Source organism: Abramis brama, assembly GCF_963993115.1.
Source record: "Abramis brama genome assembly, chromosome: 12".
NCBI lineage: Eukaryota > Metazoa > Chordata > Actinopteri > Cypriniformes > Leuciscidae > Abramis > Abramis brama.
Window position 1 is genome coordinate 40608860 of NC_139974.1, and position 24205 is coordinate 40633064.

The 24205-nt window shown below is 39.5% G+C and overlaps 2 protein-coding genes across 2 annotated transcripts; one reads left to right on the forward strand and one right to left on the reverse strand.

Annotated features, from left to right (window-relative positions):
- Positions 1-11866: 11866 nt before the first annotated feature.
- Positions 11867-19223, reverse strand: LOC311093322 (uncharacterized protein). The gene is made up of 4 exons (XM_084130638.1): positions 19065-19223; positions 18197-18321; positions 17834-18078; positions 11867-11908 (listed from the first exon to the last, which is right to left on the reverse strand). Exons 1-4 carry the CDS (start codon positions 19175-19177, stop codon positions 11882-11884), a joined length of 510 nt encoding a protein of 169 aa, XP_083986764.1. The 5' UTR covers positions 19178-19223; the 3' UTR covers positions 11867-11881.
- Positions 19224-20275: 1052 nt separating this feature from the next.
- LOC311093797 (putative inhibitor of apoptosis) lies at positions 20276-21694 on the forward strand (the record flags this gene model as incomplete). The annotated part of the gene is made up of 1 exon (XM_084131390.1): positions 20276-21694. The coding sequence occupies one exon, from the start codon at positions 20276-20278 to the stop codon at positions 21692-21694; it is 1419 nt and encodes a 472-aa protein (XP_083987516.1).
- Positions 21695-24205: the final 2511 nt, after the last annotated feature.

Genomic DNA, 24205 nt, shown 5'->3' on the forward strand with positions numbered 1-24205 from the left:
ATGGGTGAATGTGAGGCAATGTAAAGCGCTTTGGTGGCCATAGGTCTGTGAAAGCGCTATATAAATGCAGTCCACTTACCATTTTATGATGGATAGATGCACTTATGATGAATAGATGCACTTTTATGATGGATAGATGTACTTTTATGATGAATATATGCACTTTTATGATGGATAGATGTACCTTTATCATGGATATATGCACTTTTATGATGGACAGATGCACTTTGATGGACTTCAAAAAATATACAGCCATTCACTACCATTATAAAGCTCGGAAGAGCCAGGATATTTTTTAATATAACTATTAAAATAACTATTTTTTTTATATATTCATCTGAAAGAAGAATGTCATATACACCTAGGATTATTTGAGGCTGAGTAAATCATAAGCTAATTTTCATTTTTGGGTAAACTATCCCTTTAATTCATGAACATATCCTACATATACATTCAATGTAATGCATTAATGTGTTTGTTATTAGTCTGCAGCCGAAACTTATTATTATCATAAATACTGTAGATCTATAATTCATTTTCAATCTGTACAAAACCACTTTAACCTTTAAATTTTTGAGCTGGCTGTTTCTACATTTAAAGTTTTTATACAGTATGTCGTACTAGATGACACATTAATGTGTCCTTCCATTTTAATTTCCCTGGGCGAAGAGCAACAACCAAAAACATTGTAACAAATGTAACAAACAAGCTTGAGATTAACATGGATGATATGCTTGTAGATAGTATTTTAAAGAAACAAAACAAAGAAGAGAAAAGAAGAAAGAAGCCAAGAAAAGGAGAAGACAGAAGAAGGGAAGGTCCTCATCAGGAATCAACCATCTCCAAAGCAAGAGAGATTATGCGAATCATTGGACAACAAGAGTGATTGAATAAATGATTGTTGAGACTTATAAAACAGTAAATTGGGGAAAAACATATTGAGTTGTTGGAAATATAAAGTGGAAAAACTGGCAGAGGGTGTAACACTTCAGTTAAAGTTTGACAACGCCTGTTGTTTCTGCTAAGTCATGAAGTAAGTGTGATGTCTAACTCAGATAGGTATGAATAGGAATAGGGCAACATCTTTTACATATATCCTGTTGCTTAAGAGAGATAAAGCTTGCAAAACTGCCGTTTTTGCATGTCAGTCAAGGTGCATATTGAGCAATCGAGACACGTATAACTCCAGCTTTGCTATGATGTACTGAAGTGTGAAGGTAAAAACTGTTGCTGTAGCATTCCCGGCTGAACAGATGCAATTCACTCTCAAGAACTGATGTTTATAAAGGATTTAATTTCCAAAAACATGGTACAGCTGATGATTTCAGTTTAGAGAGAATAAAATAAAATATATAAAATGACCAAATAAAGACAGTAATTTACTGTAAACAATCTATCAGAAGTGCAAATCAAGAGAAACTAAGCAATAATACACTGTGTTCTGCATGTGACAGTAACAATGAATCACACACACTCTCTACATAACATCATAAGCAAATGAAATGGTCATCACTAGCCATCACATACTATGGTTCTCTTATGAGAGTACTCTCGTGTTGCGCAAGTTTAGCTTACGCTACGGGAAAACTCCTTTTCTCGAGAATACTGATGCCAGAAAATTATCCTTAATTTTCCAAAATGTAAAACGCATTTGCTGCAGCAGGCAGACATAGGCGAGACAGCTCGCGTGCCTATTGGCTGCTCTGCAGCAACTGCTGCAACCTATCAGCGCGTCTTTGCATGACTCCAGCGCCAATGAGAAGCCTTCCAGTGCTACGTCATGAAGCGTCAAAATAGGCGTGGCCAAGCGCCTATAAATATGCGCCGCGCAGGTTGCTCAATGATTTCATCTCCTTCAGCGGACTTATCATCGCTGGACCTCCGGAAAGAAAAAAGCCTTCAGCGGGACGAGCTTGAGTTTGAGGACGCCGGCCGGATTGCCGCCTTCACTCGCCGTATCTGCTGCGCTATCCGGCACCTATATCCTTTTCCGCTGCGACACACGCATTTTTCAGTAAAAGAACAAAGTCTTTTTTAAATGCCAACCATGTCCTGCGGCTCTTTCAGAGCCGTTCTCAGCGACGGCGACCGCAATTTGCTTTGCGCTCTCTGCCTGGGGAAGGACCACGCGGACCACCTGATCGCTGATGGCAGCTGCCAGGAATGCAAGTCTCTGCCTCTCTCGACTCTGCAGGCTCGACAGGCTTTGTTTCGCGTGAAGTCCGCCTCTCCTATGCCTTCTGTTGGGCCGCGCCGGAAAAAGTGCTGCTCTCAGAGGCCACCAGAACCTTCAGTGAAGGAGAACTCGCCGACGATGTCCCCGCGAGCCTCCTTCTCGGAGTCCCCCGTCTCTTTCCTCGACGGCCAGTGCGGCGAGACGACAGAGCGGGATGGTATGGAGGAAGACAGCTGCTCTCTCCTGGCGTCCGGGAGCGAAGAATGGTCGGGCTCTATCCCTGATCCCGCCCCGTCGACACAGGATTCCAGCGTAAGGGTGTCGGTCGATGCTGAACTTCTCCGTCTTCTCTCGAAGGCCGTCGAGGACCTCAGCCTTGACTGGACCACGCCCCAAGAGTCTGCGCCTAACAGGTTGGACGGCTGCTTTCTCTCTGGACGCCGCTCTGCACCTGCTTCTAGGCCCGCTCCCTTCCTCCCTGAACTTCACGATAAGCTCTCCAAGTCGTGGGGAGCTACGTACTCGGCCAGGCTGAAATCCTCTTCCACGTTCGCTGCGGTCGACAACGCGAAGGACAAGGGATATTTATCTGTTCCTCTGGTTGAGGAAGCAGTGGCGACGCACTTGTGTCCCCCATCCGCTGGATGGCGCGCCAAGTCTACCCTGCCCACCAAAGCCTGCCGGACCACCTCGGCTTTGATCGGTCGCGCTTATTCCGCCGCCGGTCAATCTGCATCTGCACTACACGCCATGGCTGTTCTGCAGATCCACCAGGCCAACCTCCTGCGCTCTCTGGACGACACTGGGCCAACTAAGGAGTGTGTGACGGATCTAAGGAGCACGATGGACTTGGTTCTCAGAGCTACTAAAGCTGCCGCCCAGGCCATTGGCCGCACCATGGCCTCTATTACCGTCAAGGAGCATCACTTGTGGCTTAATTTGTCTGACATGTCTGAGTCCGACCGCGCCACCTTCCTGGACACTCCTATTTCCCCGACTGGTCTCTTCGGTCCCTCTGTGAAAGGCTTCGCAGAGCATTATTCGGAGGTTCAGAAAACGTCTCAGGCTATGAGAAATTTTCTGCCGTGGCGTTCCAGTTCTGCAGCAGGCCGTGCTAAGAAGCAGCAGCCCGCTAGGAGACCGGCCCCCCCACCTCCTCCGCCCCCCACTCAGCAACAACATCAGGCCCAAAATGCGCGCTCATGCTCGTCGTGCCGTCGCAGACCGCCGCCTGCCCGGGGACCAAGAACCAGGCTCGTGCCCAGTTTTGAGCCTCCTAAGTCTTCCTAGCTTTCCTAAGGAGGCGCCAACGGTCGAGTCCCGCTGTGGCCGGACCTCCGTTGAAATCAGCACGAACCACTCTCGCAGTTCCTTCAGCAGAGGTGACTCGAAGAGTGTACTTGGCAGTCAACGAGCCGGTTCCAAAACTCGCTCGCCTGTACACAAACGCCGTTTTTACGTCGACCCACATAAAGCATTATGCATTATGTCTGGTCATATTTCGGCTCAGGCCGAAGGTGTTTTGAATGTAGCAAGGGTGCCTGCTGCCCAGTGTCCACCCACGCACATAAACACTACCCTCTGTGTGTGTCAAACTCATCCAGGGTCGAATGCAATAAGGTGAGCTCAGGCCGCTCGACCACTAAGTGTAGGAAAAGTGCCCACTACTCAGTGTTCGCCCCTACATACAAGCATTACCCATGCAGAGTCTCACACCACCACAGGGTTCATATCAGTCAAACCGGCTCACGCTGTTCATGTTTTAGGTATAGGGAAAGTGCCCGCTATACAACGGCCACTCCTGCCTATGACAATGACTGTATCTGCGTTATGCACACACATACCAGCACGAGCTGGCCGTGTTCCGAGTGCAGGTCACGTGTCGGTCTCTCGACACACACACTTTGTGAAAAACTCTCAGCGTCCCTCGCCGCGAGCTCACATTGCTGTGTCTGTGATGCAGCATCTCCCTGTTCATACGACCGGAGGGCTAGCTACAGAGACACCACACATAACAAGGTCTGTCCCATCCCATATGAACATGACGAACGAACTGTCTCGTCATGGTCTGATCCCCTGGTCCTCGAACGTGAGCGACCGGAACCCAGACTTCATTCTACCCCTGTCAATTCACGCAAAAGCATGGGAATTGATTCCAGGAGTGTCAGATTGGGTGTTAAAGACTGTGAAACAGGGCTACTTGCTGCAATTCGCTCGCAGACCACCACGCTTCACAGCACGGGTCGAGACATCAGTGAATCAAGAAGTAGCACATCTACTTATGTAAGATAGCGAGATAGCGAATCTGCTGAAAAAAGGGGCAGTGGAATGCGTTTCTTTTGCCCAAAGCAAGTCAGGGTTTTACAGCCGTTATTTCTTAGTTCCAAAGAAATACAGCGGACTCCGCCCTATATTAGACCTCAGACGTTTGAACAAAGCGCTGTTGATACGCTTGTTCAAAATGATCACGACCAGACAAATCCTTGCTCGAATCCGACCGGGGGACTGGTTTATATCAGTGGATCTGGAAGACGCTTAACTTTCAGATTCAAATAGCAGCCCGTCACAGGCAATTCTTGAGATTCGCCTTCGAGAGCCAGGCATATCAGTACACCGTCCTTCCCTTCGGCCTGTCTTTAGCACCTCGTACATTTGCGAAATGCATGGACCCAGCGCTCCCATCCCTCAGAAGACAGGGCATGAGAGTCTTGAATTATCTGGACAACTGGCTATATTAGCCCAGTCAAAGGAGGAACTGGTGGCACACAAGTCATTACTGTTGACCCATCTGGATCAGCTGGGCCTCAGAGTCAACTGGACCAAGAGCATTCAGTTCCCCAACCAGGAAATTTCCTTTCTGGGATAGATCTGGACTCCAGGTCGATGACAGCGCGCCTAACAAGAGAGCGCACGACGGCGATTCAGCGCTTTGCAGCGACATTCACTGCGGGGAAGAATCTTCCCCTCAGAATGTTTCAGAGGATGATGGGCCTTATGGCCTCAGCCTCCACAGTGCCGTGGCTGGGTCTATTGCACATGCGCCATTTTCAGCTATGGCTGAAACGGCGTGTACCAGCAAAAGCGTGGAGAACAGTTTCACTTCATCTCACGGTAAATCAGACATGCGTTGCAGCTCTGAAACCATGGATGAGAGCCGGCTGGTACCAGACCGGTGTGAACTTGGGCGCTGCCTCCCGAATCAAAGTCATCTTGACAGATGCCTCCAACATGGGTTAGGGCGCCCTGTATGAAGGGAGACCTTCCATGGGCCTGTGGTCAGATGCAGAAAAGCGTCTACACATAAACTGCCTCCAAGGGCCTGGATTGTCCCTTGGGGGTTAGGGCCCACTCGACTAGAGGTATGGCCTCGTCGTGGGCATGGACAAGTGGGGTGTCACTTCATGATATTTGTATGGCAGCAGGCTGGGCCTCGCTGTCTACATTTATAAGGCAACCTAGAAGTGCCTGCCTTACAGGCCAGACTGTTCTCAGTCTGAGCATACCATATTAACTCTGTCTACCCAACTCGGTTGATTAGACTGTTGATATGCTGCAACGGCCTGTGGGCTTATGCAGTTAAAGTTGAGGTACTGCACAGTTGAGGTAATGCACAGACTGTGAGGTACTGAGACTGCACAGACTGAGGTACTGCGCAGACTTTGTTGAGGTACTGCACAGACTGAAAGTTGAGGTACTGCACAGACTGTGTATGTGCGCGCACCTATCACATTCACCGAGTCGTCCCTCCCCGTCTGTCGCTCTGTGTGTATCCCACTGATGTGAGCCCCGGGCACACTGCCCTTGGGACATTAGTGTTGGACATTTGCACACACAGCGTTTTACATGGGGTTCCCGTCACGACTCACGAGAGTACTCTCGTAAGAGAAAGACACTCGGTTACTAACGTAATCTCGGTTCTCTCTATAGAGAGAATGATTGTTGCATACGCTGCCATGCTTGTGCTCACTTGTTTTCGCCTCAGTCGATTGAAATCATTGAGCAACCTGCGTGGCGCATATTTATAGGCGCTTGGCCACGCCTATTTTGGCGCTTCATGACGTAGCGCGGGAAGGCTTCCCATTGGCGCTGGAGTCATGCAAAGATGCGCTGGTAGGTTTAGGGATGGGAACCGAGAACCGGTTCTTCTTCAGAACCGGTGCCCAGTGAATCGATTCCTTGGAACCGTTAGTATGCCTGCTTAACGATTCCGCTTATCGGTTCCGCTCATTCAAATGTGACACGACGTCACACACGTGCTGCGTTGTTTTGGTTCAGAACGTAGCAAACACTATGAGCAAACATGGCATCGAGGCAGAAGCGCTCTGACCGCGTCCTAACTACATGCAACGCGACGGCGCGACACGCGATAAAAAGTATAATTTTCCATGTTAATCAAAGTTTAACCAGCCGCGACACGCGACGATTCTATTTGAAATGAATCCTATTTTACTGCGACGTCGCGCTGGAACAACAATCTCAAAGTGTGGCTATGATAATATCAGGTACTATTTTTGTGCTTTATTTAATGTTAAAAGCATGTATAATGTGACTGAATATCATTTAGTGCTCCCAGCTTTGTAGCTGTAAAAACAACAATGGATAAGTCACATCAGATCTTGAAATTAAACAAATGGAAACAAAAACGTTCAAAATGTGAAGAAAACCTGTGTATTATTTGACAAAGATTGTTTTAGTAACTCAATAGCCTAATCCAAATGAGCACTGTTAATATTCCAAAAGACACAAGCTCTTCCTAAACTGTTTTCAGTCTGTGTTTTTAGTTTTTATGGCACATAAATGGCAGTTTTTTTTTTTTTTTTGTCCGGACCAATGAATGTGAAAATTGTCAATTTCCTAATCCTAAGGCACTCTTCTTGATAATCTTTCAAGGCACACACTAGTGTGCCATGGCATACTGGTTGAGAAACACTGCCCTAGGCTATAGGTCCCTGGACTTTACTTTGAGAAGTAGCTCACCTACTTTTAGGTTTGTTCTGAGGTTGCTACACATAATTTGTGTATACTCTGTGCTGTGTCTTCTGATCAGATATTAAAGCGAGTTAATACAAACAAATTTGTACTTATTCCCTCACCCAATAAGAATCGATAAGAGAATCGATAAGGAATCGGATCGATAAGCAATATCGATAATGGAATCGGAATCGTTAAATTCTTATCAATTCCCATCCCTAGGTAGGTTGCAGCAAATCGAAATTGCGAATTGAAAATACGCCCAATGGAAACATGTCAATTTTTGCAAAAAACTTTTTACGCTCGCATGAGGTTGTTTTTCTAAATACTTGGCCAGAGACCTATTGTGACGTCGATGAAAACAGTTCTAGGTAAGCATAGGTAAGGCAAACATTCTTTTCTTTCTTTTTTTGTTGGCATGAACTGACATAATATGAATTAGCCTGGTGTATTTTAGTTTTACAAGAATGGCTGTTATCCTCGGCTTTGTTTACGTAAAACTTTGATTGTTCCAATCATAATTCTTAAGCTAAAAAGTTTATTGCTTATCATGTCAATTTATGCGACCTTAAAGCTATACATACGTTCGATGATATACTCTTGTAAATAATATAGGTTCTCAGTTCTTACATGTAAACAAATTAACATTAGATGACTAGAATGAAGATGCACAGATGGCTGCCTGTTCCATGGATCCATCATCGGGTTCATCAGGTAAGTCACCACGTTTCAGTCATGCACACACACACGCATATGTATAGGCCTATGTATCTAAAATACCGTAAAACTTCAAATAATAGCCCGAACTGCACCGGCTTGTATTTGAGACAGGTGTCTATAAGAGACAGGCCTTTAATTCAGTGTTGATGTTGTTCATTGAGTAGCATATCCATAGAATTTAGGCTGACAGACAGAAAGCATGACAGTAAGAGTTTACCAGTTTATATTACGTTTTATTTATAATTTGAATGTGTTTAACAAATCAGTTAATGTAAGAATTACATTATATTGCGTCGTGTCACGTCTAGGACAACTCGTGGTAACGTTATCACACACCGGTCTCGCACTTGCTCAGTTTATGGCCAGCAATATTTTTATGTTTAAGGACATTATGGAGTTAATATAATGTCTGTACTGTACTATGTTATGGTTGTACTGTACAATTAAATACAATCGTTGCTAAGTCTGCAGTCTGAACACTTTACCTCAGAGCATCTGTTAACTGAATGAATAGATAATATGATAACACCTCGAGTTGTCATTGACGCAGCGTGGCGCTTCTCGTCTTGTGTGCGAGATTATTGGCAGCATAAAAAAACATTCATTACTATCGATCATCTTCACCGCGATACACCTCAACTACAAGTTCATTGGCGAATTCCTCCTCGGCGCTCCCGTCCACTTCTCCCTCTCCGCCTCGCTTGCACTAACAGCTCTCGCCCAGATGCGCACGGCTCTCTTGCGTGCGCAATCTGCACCATAGAACTGGTTTAAAAAGATGATCTGACAGGTATTAGAAGATTAAATACAAACCGAAACAAAAAAACAGACCAGGGGCTCGTTCTTCGTACGTTGCTTATTACATCCGAGATCAAATGACACATCCAAGATGATATCATCGTGCGAATCATGATCCGGCTAACTCGGTTCTTCGAACACACTTGCCGGATATGATTAGTATAGCTGGATTGAGTTATCTGAGATAATTGCGCGTTCATGCGCTGGTTAAAAGGGGATATGTATCGATAGTAGAAACATTGATCAGCAACACTGCTATTGGCTGCTCAGCGTGGCCAAAGAGCGCGCTCAGTTTTTCTCCTCAGCAGAGCAAGAACTAATAGTCGGAGTTTATTCGGAATTTTAATGTTTAATCAAAACGCCAGGGAACACCTCAAAGTCTGCAAAAGCCAGGAGAGAGGGCTGGCAAAAAGTAGCAGACAATTTAAATCCGTTAGAAGTGGCCATGTTAGATGTTTTTATCACTTAATAGCCTATATTTTTGTATTTTAATAATTGCATAATTACTTTGTGCATTGTAATGTCAGAGTCACCACACTAGAACATGGGAACAAATAAAAGTGAAGTACAAAAATATTCTACATAATGGTCATTTTTAGTTTTTTATTATTAGTTTTACTATTAGTTTTTTTTATTATATTTTTAAACTGTGCATTTATTATTTATTTTATTATATATATATATATATATATTTATTTATTTATTTATTTATTTTATTTATTATATCTTTTATAAAAAGCACTATTAAATAAATGGTGTTCTGTTTATAAAAGCAACCAAGAAAAAGGCTGAAAAAAAGAAAAGATCTTAGTAGCCTACACTGTAAAATAATTTTTGCTGCTTTAAATTCAGGCCATATAGTCATTTCAACTGTTAAATCTTGAGTAATGATGAATTGCTTTGACTTGTGAAAGTGAAAACTGATAAACTTATGTTAATGTAAAAATATTTTGCCATGAGTTATTGATCACATTTTTCCCGAGTGTAGTTCATTGTAATCACATTGTGTTTTCCTCTTTTGTGCACTTTTACATAATACACCAACACTTGTATCTGTTCCCAAGAAAGTGGTGGCTGAAATATGTGCAGTAAGTGGACATTTTCTAACTTTCCAAAGGAAAGAAAGTATAAGACTTTGTAATGTCCATTTGTTTCCATTGCACTGGACAGTGAATAAACCCTCTCAGATAACTGTCATATGGAGGAACTAGCTTACCTGCAAGTGCATAAATAACTTTACTTAATTTATATTTGTATGCTTTATGGCTGCAATATAAGTTGCAGGATTCCACATCTACAGAAAGGCCTACAGAAGAGTCTGCACAGACAGATGAGACATAGGCCTATACAGGTGGGCAGTGTATAGACAACTTTTCCTTTTTATTTGTTGCATGAGGCATGTGTCTAATATCTCTTGTTGCAGGCACTTGACCACTGGCTTTTCTTTACAAAGAACAATTGAAATAAAACTCAAGGAACTAAGCATATTTGTCTAAATAAAAAGTGTTTTTTTTTTGGCAATGTTGTGTAATATGGCACATGCAACAATGTCACAGGCCCTGTCAGGTGTGCAACCCTCAGACTTTTCAGACACTGAAACATTTCTTTTAGTTACCCAAAGATCATTTCATTGTGTGCCCTTGTCCTGGCTAGAGCTGCATTGTAACTGGTTTGGGTCATGGAGTGGGGGTCATAAAACACCTGTCTGCAGGCAGGAGCATGTCATAATCACCTATGAAAAAATGCAGTTCTGTTAGGATCAGCATAAGTGTATATAATACAGTGAGCTTGATATTAAATTGTGGAACTTTCATTACCACTTTCAAATAATGTGCATAAATGTGAATCTCTGAAAATTCGTAAGTCATGCACAGATCCTGGCCATTTTGCTTTCACACTTGTGATATGGAAGATTTTAGTCAACTGCCTTTTTTTAATTTGATATAATATTACTAATCTGGAATATTAAGAATCACAATAGTTACTGGGCTGTACATTTACATTGTGAATCCCCTTTCTGTTCACATAATCCCCTTCATTGAGGCCTTGATGGCAGTCTATGGTATAGTCTACCAATCACGTTAGTGAAGCCTGAGTGACATATCTGTAATCGGCATGGTCATGATCTTCATAAAAAATTATGATAGCCTAAAAAAAAAAAAAAAAAAAAAAAACTGCTTTACAACATTGGGTCTTAAGTGGCTTGGAAATGCCACAAAAAAAACCTAAAACTGTTTTTTAAACATAAAAGCGACAAAAAACGACAATCTCACGAATCACGAGAAAAAATATATCTCTCAGAAAGTGCACTATCGCGCTGCGCTGGACTTCCCGTATCAGCTCCGCTTATGAAGCCGGGATCTAATCCTGTTAACACGAAATAAGCCTGCTCCCGAGCAGGTTTAAGATTGCACTCCTGTTGCTATGACAGCAAGTCCAGGATGAGCGTCGAAGAACCAAACAATCCAAGATCATGCCAAATCGCCAACAATCAAATCCAGCTAAGTGAGTTAGCGACGTACGAAGAACGGGCCCCAGGCCTCTATTTGAGACCGGCGTTTATTTACCCAAACCTGTCGTCACACCGGGCGTTTAAAAGAGACAGGCGTCTATTTGGGACTCGGCTATTATTTGAAGTTTTACGGTACTCAAAACACATATCCAATCTTTTTTATAAAAATGTTATATGTTTTCATTGTTTCATATTTCATACATCAGGTTTTTATGGCTCATATATGCAATACAACTGATTGAAAGACAAATAAACCTTTCATATTTAACATTTCCTTTTTAACATGAGAAAAATTAAGAATGACTCATTTTCTATATTAAAAAATAAATGAAAGCTCTAGCATTAAGTTCTGCCAGGAAGACTTTATTGTTACGTCACTCTACCTTTTATCTATCCAATCACATTCCAACACTTGGGGTATAAAAGATCGGTACTTACTCATGTTTGAGTTCGCAGATGCTGACGCTTCTATTCACGACCATCCTCCCCACCTCCTCCAAATTGAATCCTTCCCTCCATTCTCCTCACCACCACCACCAGGATGGTCCCTTCCATACCTCACGGGGGTCGGCTGCGCCCCTGCCTTGATCTTCAGGCAGGATATGCAGAGTCCGGACCCTCAGATTGCGAGCTACGGACTGGGCCTACGCCAAAGAACTTTATTGCTTGCTGGGTTGCTAATAAATGGATAATTGTCACAGTATTTATTCTCCCGAGTCTTTCTGGTAGAACTATCAATCAGAAGGGAACAGACAAAGAAGATGATCATGTTCATATTTAGTATGAAGATAATAGATCATTTATAAGCGGTACAAATTTGAGTATAAAATGATACATTAGGCTAATACATACATCCATTACATACACAACTCATAAGAAATATGCCTTTCTGTTCAAATCAATTACTCTCTCTCTCTCTCTCTCTCTCTCTCTCTCTCTCACACACACAATAAAAAAATGTGTTTCCTTTTCCATTGCTCCCTATAATTATGTTTAATGGCAAGTTAAGGTTGATTTTTATTTATTCATTTTTATTTATTTATTTACTGTTTTTGTATTCTGAGTGTTGTAAACAGGCTTACAGCAAACCGCAACTTTATAGATGCTATGTACAAAAACATACTATTTGGTCATTGTTCTTATGTTCATTTTATTGGCAAATGTACAAGTCATTTAAAGCCATGCCATATTCTGGTAAGATACAGAAATGTAACATCTGTACTGTTTTTTGTTTTTCATTTGGCACAGTGGCAAATGACTTAAGGCCATTTATTGTTATAATTCAAAATAACTGACAATTCGTAAACTTTGTAAGTAGTCCTTATAGGACACCATGTGTCAAAATGATTTACGACTTTGACCTTTGACCTTTTGACAGGTTGAACTTCCTGTGACCTTTTATGATTGATGGGTTGAACTTCCCGGATGAGGTCATGGGATTAACCTTTGCCCTATCGATCATGTAGTGTGACAGTTAGTTTTTGCCCTATGACCTATCTAGGACTAAATCATAGTTTTGACAGGTAGTTTTGTCTGAATCAAATAAAACAGATGTTGTTTTGCCGGATAGTTTTTGCCGGATAGTTTTGACGGATTCAAACAGCCGGTGTCATGTTATATATGTGTGTGTGTGTGTGTGTGTGTGTGTGTGTGTGTGTGTCACAGACCCTTTGTGTTCCATGTGTGTGCGTGTGGTTATATGGTGTCATGTGTGTGAAGTGTGGTTATATGGTGTCATGTGTGTGTGTGTGTGTGTGTGTGTGTGTGTGTGCGTGTGTGTGAGTGTGGTTATATGGGTTTCTGTCTAGTTATGTGTGTATGTCACAGACATCCCCAAGCATCGCGCTCCCTCCCTCCCTCCGCAGTGGGAAGTGAGAAGTGTATGTCACACAAACACATACTGTTCTTTAAAAGTTGAAAAACACACTGTTCCTTAAAAGTGTATAAATGAAAATATATAATCTTACATAAAACATTCTATCCTTTATATAATATAAATTATATAATATAAAACAATTAAACTAAAGTTGAAAAACATACCTTTAAAAGTATATAAAATAAAAAAGCTTACTAAAACCAATTATTTTAGCTGAATAAAAGTGTATAAAATAAAAAGCTTACTAAAACCAATTATTTTAGTTTTAGATAAAAATTACATAAAACATTCTATCCTTTATATTCTATCCTTTATATAATTTATATAATATAAATTATAAAATCTAAAACAATTAAACTAAGGAATGGAATTAAATAATGGAATGCTTACACAATATATGTTTGTATACATGTTTGTAAGTCTGGACGGTCTCTGACTTCAGTGATCAAGATATCAGGGGGTTTAAAAATGTTTCAAATCAATGAATTATTAAAAGTCTAAATACAAAAACCCTGTTTTTGCCTGAATGACATAGGGATCCGCGCGTGTCTGTCTGTGAGCAGTAAGAGTGGGGCGCGCGCTCGTCTATGCGCGCCCCCTTATTCCTGCGAGCCCTCTGACATCTGAAACAGCATTCCTGAGCACGGTGAAATCTATATCAGACTAACAAGTTGAAAAATATTCTGATCTTTTTTAAAAGTATATAAAATATATCTTATTGATCCAATTGTTTTAGTTTTAGATGAATAAAAGTATAAATGAAATGCTTACTGAAACCAATTATTTTAGCTGAATAAAAGTATATAAAAAAGCTTACTAAAACCAATTGTTTTAAATAAATTCATCTTACATTATTTTAGAGAGAGTTGAAGAAGTAGCTCCTAACACATCATTGTCCATACGAATGGGTCACAAAAATAATTAAACTAAAGTTGAAAACATGCCTTTAAAAGTATATAAAATATAAATATCTTATTGATCCAATTGTTTTAGATAAAAGAATATAAAATCATCTTACATGTTTTAGAAAGTTGAAGTATGTCCTACCATGGATGTCCACAAAAATGCAATGTATGAATGGGTTCAAAATTGTTTTACACAACTGAATTCATATAGTCATTCCTGAATGACCTCACAGTCTCAAAACATAAGGAGCGCGCGCGCTTCTAATGTATGTGCGTCAAAAAGTAAAACACACGTGTGTGTGTGTGTGTGTGTCTGTGTGTGTGAGTGTCTGTCTATGTGCGCCCCCCTATTCCTGCATGCTCTGACATATGAAACAGGATCCCCCATCCACATTCCTGAGCACAGTGAAAGTGAGATTAAACATCACATACAATAATAATATAAAATAAATATCTTACTAAAAAAAAAAAAAAAAAAAAAAAAAAAATCTACTGAAATGCTTGTAAAAAGAATAAAATTCATCTTACATGTTTAGAAACTTACAACTCTTGAACTTACATGTTCAAGAAGGTCTTAAGAGAGTTAACATAAATCACAGAGTGGTTCTCTCTCACACCAGCGTCTCTGACTCAGAGGAGTGTATTCAGTGATGGGATGAGACATTGTGAATGTTGTGTTGAATTTACTTCAAAGTAAAATCTTAAAAGTTTTAATGATATCTTTTAAAAATAACATTTAAATAAATTATTAAAAGTCTTAATAAAAACAAAATATTCTACAACGATGGTCTGTGGAAAAATTCGACTTGAACTTAAAGTATATTTTTTTATTTATCATGGGTATGTAAAATAATTTGAAGCGTCACAAGTCATCTCACGCCTGTGAAATGTTCAATAATTCCTTAAGTTGTATCTGTGAGAAAATGACAACAACATAGGCTTATCTTCAGAGAGAGCAACCATGAGAACATTTAGAAACTGGGAATCTTCCAGAAATAAGGTCCTTCCGATCAGCGCTGAGAAAGAAGTTACTTGACAATAATGATAGCTTCAGGATATCGAGTGACAGACCGAGCCTCTGTGCATCGTGTCAGAGCGTATGTCATGTTAGTCTGCTAACGCCTTTCCAGAGCCAAAGTTTTGTACACACTAAATTTATTTCAAATCATAACCTTAAACGTTTACATTAGATATTTTAAAAGATTGATTAAATTAAATCTTTAAAGTTTGAATACATACTCATCTTCTATTTATCTTTTAGAAGACTTATGTATGATATCAATTATTTTGCTTAACGGTGACCTAAAGTATAATTGTTATTAAACAATGTCTGTTCAAAAACTGTACTTGGTCGTCTTAAATCTGATTTATATGAAAAAGATTCAACCAGCATTTTTTGTCCATCTGGGGGTTTCAATTTTTATGGTGGGGGCTTTCCATAGCTATCCCATACACCTAAACACGACCATCACAGAAAACTACATTTTCAAAATGAAATAAATAAATAATTTAATAAAATGTAAACAAAGTTTTAGCTAAAATAAAAACACCTTACATTTCCAGAGAGGCGAAGTATTTCTTTCTGCAATGATAAAAACAATCCAAAAAGCAAATAGTTTAAGTTGTCTAGTCTGCGTTTCAGAGCATGCTACATCCAGAGTTTTATACTAACTGTTCAAATTCATTTAAGAGCATAACATTAAAAGTTTAAAGTTTTATTAAAATCATATCTTCTATTTATCTTCTTAGAAGATTTCTTTTTACTAAACAGCGTCTGTCCAAAAACTTTAGATTGTTGAAAAACTGTGCTTAGACGTCTTAGATCTTTTGTCCATGAAACATGTTGTCAAAGTTTGTCACAATGTTTTGCTGTTGCGTTGTTTTTAAGAAATCCGAGGACTTCACATTGCTCTTATTTAGACTAAGTTGTATCATTTGGAAAATCACCACACAATTTGAGAGACGCAATGTGTGATAAGTAAAAATTACACATCGTCTTAATTCAAAGTATAAGATCGTATAAGATCATTTTTACTTGTATCTCCCAAACTAGGGTGAAACCCTTTACTGAGAATATACTATCGGTCATCTACTCAAAATACATGTAGAAGTTTCAAATGTTAGCATTAGCTGATGGTGGCCGCATGAACAGACTTTGGGGAGAGCTATAGTAGGAACCATGCCCTTTGACCTCCTCGATTTTGCAGGCCTTTTTGTTAAAGATTTTAAAAGATTCCCATCTAGCGGTGAAATTCTATTTAAACGAATAGTGCTCTCTAGCGGTTCTCCCATCTACTGGCTTTTTCAACTTTGGTAAATGTGCCAAGAATCTATGACAACATGTCTTCCGATAGCGCTTCATCGAGTTTAATTGTACATGTTCTAACGTTATGCTGCCTATATAATTATTTACACAACCAAGTTTGTCATTTAGACTGTACCTTTGACTTACCCGTCGAGAAGAAAGCAGGCAACTTCCCTTTCAAAGGCTTTCTCCTTCATTAGCTCTTTCCACCTGGGAAAAGCTATCCCGATATTTATTTACATACCGATAAATTAAATTTGAATTTAATTAAAACTTCTCCTGTGGCTCGGCATAACCATGATCCTGCATTATATTGTACCGTGCAGTGCAGCCTTTCAAATGTGCCGCGAGAAGTATCAACGTCTCCCATATGGTCTAGCGGTTAGGATTCCTGGTTTTCATCCAGGCTGCCCGGGTTCGACTCCCGGTATGGGAAGACAATTTTTTTTACATTGCCAACAAAATTCAAGTTATTCAAGTTCATCAATAATCATTTTTTAGTTATTCATAGTCTTAGAGGCCTACACGAACTGCAGAAACATGCAGTTTCTTGAAGATTCGGTACTGAATCATTTTCACAAATACAATTATATTGAATTCAGAAAATGTCACTATGGAATATTTACTTTATCATAATTTCAACTTTTCATAATTTACCATTTTAATGTAATACTTAAAATGGTTTTAAGTCATAATTTGGTTGTTGACTATAGTAGTGTCGCACCTGCATGCCCACTAACTCGCTTGTGAGAGTCAGAGTGTGTAAAGTAAACTCTTATTAGTGTTAGTAGAGTATTAGTGGACTGGTAGGGGTTAGAATAAGTAATATTAGAATAAAATATCTGTTGGGGAGCATCGCAATAAAGAGTTAATGTTTAATGAGTTAAATGACAACATACCATTTTTCAACCGAGCGAATCTGCGCATGAGAGGCCTTCAGAAGTCATAACTTCAGGGGTAGGTCAGTTGGCGAAAACACTGCGTGTGTAAAAATCAAATACTGTATGACACTTTTCAAAGTTAGAATAAAAAGTTAAGTGTCACAAAGTCTGACACAAGGCCATTAACTTGTTCTTTTTGCTTATTTCTACAAACATCAACCTGATAAATATGAATACGATGAAACAAGATCATTTTTAAGAAAAAAGAAAAAACAGTGTTTTTAAAATACAACTAAACCATGATAACGGATGATTTTTGACAGTCCTACATAAATGTTTCAGGCATAGTGCAACCAGATTTCTCTAACATCTCACTCACAACGCACAACGTTGTAAATAAACATTTTCAAACTGTAATTTAACCATATTTTATTAATATTATGTTGATTTAAAGTTTTTGTTATTAACTAATGCCTACTAACACTTCAACACACAAAATTAAAGAGATCTCAGATCTCTCAGATCACAATCTACAGTTAGATATTCTCCTATCTTTGGGTGTATTTTGTCACACTCTTGTAAAGACTATGGACTAACTTAAAAAAAAAAAAACATACATAAATATATATATAACATACACAAATCATTTCTTAACTAAGCAACTGTTTCTTAAATGATCAGACACTCACCACACTGATGTTAACATCACCATATATTGTCTTTTCTACCATGATTGGAGCAACTATTGTCCCACCATTCTTCTGGTCAATTGTGAAGTTAAGCTGATTAGGGATCTGAATTAATAGCCGTCCGAATGATGTAGAATTATTATTATTATTAGTATTATTATGCTGTCGTTGTGGAAGGTTGTTAGGCTGTTGGTTTGTCATGTTTCCAGAATGTGTTTGAATGCTCAGCGTCTGAACGTCACCATCTGTTAAAAATGAACAATTAAATACACAACCAAAACCATGTAAACGTTATAGTAAAGCTTATTGAAGATTGAGAAACATATTGACTACTAACAAAGTAAATTATAAATCTTTTCCTACGTTTGATATTCTTTTTTCTGATTTTTTTCACTATGGACTTGATCCTTTTTAATGCTGTTTTCTCTCCATATTTATTCTGTAGTTCCTCTACTGTGTCTTCCAACCTCCCTGTTGTTCTTCTCCAACTGTGTTAACCAAAGACAAACAGTTAGAAGAATAAAATGTATGTACAATAGCAAAAATAAAGTTGGTCATTAGTTGATAGGGTTAGATACACCTGTAGACACATTCATACACCAGTTCAAAGTCAATGGACCGGCTGATGCTGCAGTGTTAGAGCACATGATGGCCGGTGAACAGCAGGTTAAACCAGAGCTAAAACAATAGTCTATGTTAGGACAATAGTATCTGATAATAGCTGATAACGGTCATAAAGTGCGAGGTAAGGTGTAAGTACTAAACTAAACATTTCATATTTGACAAATGTTTTGAGAAATGTTAAACAACGACAAAAATAATCAAACTAATCAACTTGTTTCTAATTTCACCATTTGAACTTAAAATAGGCCTATATAATACATGCGATTTAATGTGAGAGGAGAAGAAACAAATAACGTGTACATGAATGAATGTGTACATATTGTGAATTAATTTAATAAACGTATTTACCTAACATCCATAGCCTTCAGTAAATTAAGGCAAAGTTCCTTTTTGTGGACAAAGTGAACTTTGGAGCGCTTAAAAGTGTCATTTGGAACTCTTTATAGTTATTTTTATCAAAAAATATGTTGATAATAATTAGTTATGCCAAATGATAGTTTGGCATGCATGGGATTGTGTGTCCATAGTGAGAGAGAAATACTTTTATTATAGAAATACCTATTTTTTATTCTATTCTTTAATCCACAAATAAAATAGGTTTTTATACCTGCTCAAGTACTTCTTGATGAGTTTCTTCTGTATTGAACAGCGAATCTTCTCAGTCAGATCATCGCAAGATCTCAGGAATCCTCTCACACTGCTCGTGTTCACACGCTCCATCGCTGCACTTGTGTGTATGACTCGACCGATTCAAACTTCTCTCTGGCGACATGTAGGACTTGTTGGTTATGCAGGAACTAGTTATTTATGGCTTTCCTGAGGCCAACCTCCGTACATTCTACACACAACAGTGGGGCGGACCCCAGCCTAATAAATATTTCACGCACGCTCTAGCTCTACTAGCCTCAGACTGCTGTGCTACTGCAAAAAGTTGAAAGTCCTGTTTGCCTGAGCCTGACACAAGCTTCTGACCCAAAAACACAAACTTCCGAGCATTAACCCTGGACGACTGTGCCTCAAGGACTGAGGAGATTCCAGGAACATTCCAAGAGATTCAGGAGACTCTTCGAAAAGCTGAAAAATGGCGACGCAAAACCTAAAGGAGAGCGACTCCCCGTTGAGTTCTGGCGATGCCGGGCACAAGTATCATCCGGCGTGTGAGTGCGCCACGGGCAAAGAGTGTCGTTTAAGAGCTGCGCTGGACTGTATGTTTAAAGATCATTTTAGAGACCAAATGGTCGGCTTGATGCACAGGATCATCGACGCTGCGTGTGATATGAAAAACGATTGTGCGGAGGATACCAAACGTGTGACAAATCTCAAAAATGAAATGGATGACGTAAGAGGCTTGATAAAGTCATGGCCTGATGTAACACCCATGTTTTTTAACGGCAAAGAGCCGATCGGCGTAATCCTCAGAAAAGTTCTGGATGTGTTGCGTGAATGTAGTGACGAATTCCAAATCATCGAGATACTCGCTATTTGTACATTCGTAACAGATCTCTGTGTGTCACTGGTGTCAAAAAATGCAAAAACTGACGTTGGTGAATTAGTTGAAAATCTGGTCAACTATACCCTGGAGCAAAACATGATAGCCTGCAGAAATTTTCTATTCTGGTTAGACCATCTGTAAATGTCTTTCACTCAAATTTCTTCAATGTATGAAAGTAAAATGTTGAAATAAAATTCTGGTAAAAAATGTCTGAGCTCATAATATTTAGAATAATTCAATATTTGTTTTCTGCATTTTAATTACTGTATTCCCGAGGCTGCAACCATTTCCATTCCAGAGTGGACACGCCCTGTGGTCCCATTTTTATGTCTTCATCCAGAGCTTTCATCAAAAGTGCCTTTTCCCCGCTTCGCAACATAGCCATCCTACAGCTTTCCGCCCCTGCGACACCCGTATCAGGCCAAACAGAGGAGTGGGTGGGTTACCTGGATATGTCTCACCAGGATATGTCTCACCAGCGCCCTCCGGCTTGTCAGAATCCTGACATGCGTCGGGAACAGGAACGCCTTGACACCTTTCAGAATTGGACTCTTGCACCAGTAAGTCCGGCCGAGCTTGCCAAAGCTGGTTTCTACTACCTTGGCCAGGGCGACAGAGTGGCTTGCTTCAGTTGTGGAGGCCAGCTTAGCAACTGGGAACCGGGAGATCGGGCAGTATCAGAGCACCAGAGGCATTACCCCAACTGCCGCTTCGTTCGAGGTGACCGTGCAGATAATGTACCTTTATCTATCCTTTCCAATGGATCGGCAATGAAACAGTGTGAAGACAGGTTGCTCACATTTGTCTACTGGCCCTCAAGAATAACTGTTCGACCAGACCAATTGGCTAAGGCTGGTTTTTACTATGTTGGTCGTAATGATGACGTGAAGTGCTTTTGTTGCGATGGTGGACTCAGATGTTGGGAGTCTGGTGATGATCCATGGGTAGAACATGCCAAGTGGTTTCCAAGATGTGAATACCTGCTGCAAGAAAAGGGCCAAGAGTTTGTTCATCAGATTCAAGCAAGATTTCCAAGACTATTTGAGCAGCTATTGACTAATGGAGACAGCGACTCAAGAGAATTTGTGAGAGAACAAGAGAACAATCCTGTGGTGAAGTCTGCTTTAGAGATGGAATTTGAGCGTGGCCTGGTGAAGCAAACCGTTCAGAGCAAAATTCTCGCAAGTGGAGAAAATTACAAAACCGTTCAAGAGTTGGTATCTGATTTACTAAGAGCCGAGGAAATGGCATCAGATGGTTTTACTTTTCTTAAGAAACATCATCTTGCCGTGTCACAGCACCTAAAAAGTGTGCAGAGCTTAATGGACCATCTTCTAGAGGAGAACGTCATCTCACAGAAAGAGTATGACATTATTCGTAACTGCACTACAGTCAAGCAGCAGACAGGGCAGCTCATTGAGTTAGTCCTGTCGAAAGGAAATGCAGCAGCAGAGGTCTTCCGCAACTGGATCAAGAAGAATGATGTCTGCCTGCTGAGAGAACTGATGGCCCAGACAAATGATGCTGCATCACCGAGTCAAGATCTTTCAGTCTTGCCTATGGAGGAACAGTTAAGAAGACTTCAAGAGGAGCGCACCTGCAAAGTTTGCATGGATAAGGAAGTGAACATTGTCTTCATCCCCTGTGGTCACCTAGTTGTGTGCAAAGAATGTGCGCCTTCTCTGCACAAGTGCCCCATATGTAGAGGATTGGTCAAAGGCGCCGTCCGTACTTTCCTATCATAAAGTTTTCCTATCATTTGGATTTAACTTGATGCATAAAAACAAAGGAGAAGTTTATTATTTTCACTCGATCCAGTGACAACATTTTTGGATTTACAAACATTTAGGATGTATTTCATTTTTAAGTTAATTTGACAGACTATTGTTAAAGACCTTTAGCGCATTCCAGCGTATTGAGTTAAAACGTGATAAATATCTCATAATTACCGAATTCAGGGGTGTTTAATAACTTCAATAGCACCGGCTGATTTAAGTTTTTCTTCAAACAAAAGTAATTTCCTGATAAATCTTCGTACACCTACATGTGTTTTGTTGTATGCACAGATTCTGAGGGTCGCTTATAGAAAGAGGCATCCTTGTCTTTGTTTCGCGGTATTTTTAAAAACATAGAACCAGAGAACAGAGAACCTTGTGCAGCATATCCGCACAAAGGGTTAAAATATACATTTTAGCGCTATTTAAAAACTAGGACGGTATAACAATATAATGTAAATGTCTCGCGTATCAAATCAAGATACAAATCAAGCCAATTCATGTGAATACTGTCGTATATGAACAAAGAGAAGACCTAGAGTTCACTAACATTACAGCTAACTGTAGGAAAGTGTAAAGAAAACGCCATACAATCACACCCGGCAATACGATAAGTGTTACGCTAGCGATGTTAAACAATTTCAAAATCTTTTAAACAAAGTCTTGTTTCAGAGTCGATATGCTCCGGTGAAAACTATGTGAACTTTGATTAGGCCGAGAACAATAGCGCTTTTATTTAACAATTATTTTCAATAATATTGAAAAACGGTTCAATAACAATGTTCAATATAAACAAGAATCTGACTCTAATGCCACTGTGCTTGTTTCACATATAACTGTTGATTGTTTCACATATAATAGTTAGATGATTTATCTAACGATCGAAATTTACGATATGTTAAAACATTTCGGCATTCTGCCGAATAAAAAGAAGATCATAAAACTCTGGTGTCAAAGTGTGGACGGAATAAAAAATGAATCACCCCCACCTTTCACGTAAAAATACCACGCATCAACCGTAATAATAACAAAATAAGTGTAATAGTTAGACGAGTTTGAAGTGTAATAGGTAACAGAAAAACAGCAATACTCATCTTTGACGTCGATGTTTCGTAGACATAGCAGAAAGATGTTCTAAAAGAAATATGATTTGTTTAGTCTTGTAGTCGTGTAGAAGGAGGACCTATAATGTATAGGATACATTCCTATATGAACATGTTTGACCACGCTCTATGTACTTTTTGCAAACTGTGCAAAAACTAAAGAAACAAGATGTCAATGACAGACATTCAAAAGCTAAAACGGATCACTATAATGGCTTTTCTGTATTTGTTTTAAATGGCTCATGATGATGAAGAATTAGAATTTACTTTTGTGCAATTTTATCAGCAGGTTTTACCAAAGTGTGGAACTTTGTTAAACAGCCTCAAGCTTTGATGAATATGCATCTCTCGGTGCAATAGTTTAAGTGTAAAACAGCTTGTGTGATTCGTGTTTGTGTGATTGATATCAATTTAGTCAAACTATCACTTAAATTCTTAATCATCATTTATTTCTATAAATGACTCTCAAAGAAAACGTCTTCACTTAAAAAACATACGGTCCAACATACAACATGTGAAACAGTGTCGCCTGCTATCTGAACAAGATGACTAAATCTAGCGGAGTAATAAAACCATCATCATTTGGAAACTTTTATGTATGTATTTGTGTATCACAAATTCTTAGTGAATTGGTCTTTTGAATCTTACACATGTGATTCCTGTATAAAGATTATGTTTTTAAGTTAGTCCATAGTCTTTACAAGAGTGTGACAAAATACACCCAAAGATAGGAGAATATCTAACTGTAGATTGTGATCTGAGAGATCTGAGATCTCTTTAATTTTGTGTGTTGAAGTGTTAGTAGGCATTAGTTAATAACAAAAACTTTAAATCAACATAATATTAATAAAATATGGTTAAATTACAGTTTGAAAATGTTTATTTACAACGTTGTGCGTTGTGAGTGAGATGTTAGAGAAATCTGGTTGCACTATGCCTGAAACATTTATGTAGGACTGTCAAAAATCATCCGTTATCATGGTTTAGTTGTATTTTAAAAACACTGTTTTTTCTTTTTTCTTAAAAATGATCTTGTTTCATCGTATTCATATTTATCAGGTTGATGTTTGTAGAAATAAGCAAAAAGAACAAGTTAATGGCCTTGTGTCAGACTTTGTGACACTTAACTTTTTATTCTAACTTTGAAAAGTGTCATACAGTATTTGATTTTTACACACGCAGTGTTTTCGCCAACTGACCTACCCCTGAAGTTATGACTTCTGAAGGCCTCTCATGCGCAGATTCGCTCGGTTGAAAAATGGTATGTTGTCATTTAACTCATTAAACATTAACTCTTTATTGCGATGCTCCCCAACAGATATTTTATTCTAATATTACTTATTCTAACCCCTACCAGTCCACTAATACTCTACTAACA

What these genes read in the sequence shown, in the direction of transcription:
- LOC311093322 (XM_084130638.1), bottom strand. Translation starts at nt 19,177, where the DNA reads ATGGAGCGTGTGAACACGAGCAGTGTGAGAGGATTCCTGAGATCTTGC. An exon ending in CAGAAAAAAGAATATCAAAC is followed by an intron (nt 18,079 to 18,196) that starts GTAGGAAAAGAT and finishes CATTTTTAACAG; the next exon opens with ATGGTGACGTTCAGACGCTG. An exon ending in GTGATGTTAACATCAGTGTG is followed by an intron (nt 11,909 to 17,833) that starts GTGAGTGTCTGA and finishes TCTGATTGATAG; the next exon opens with TTCTACCAGAAAGACTCGGG.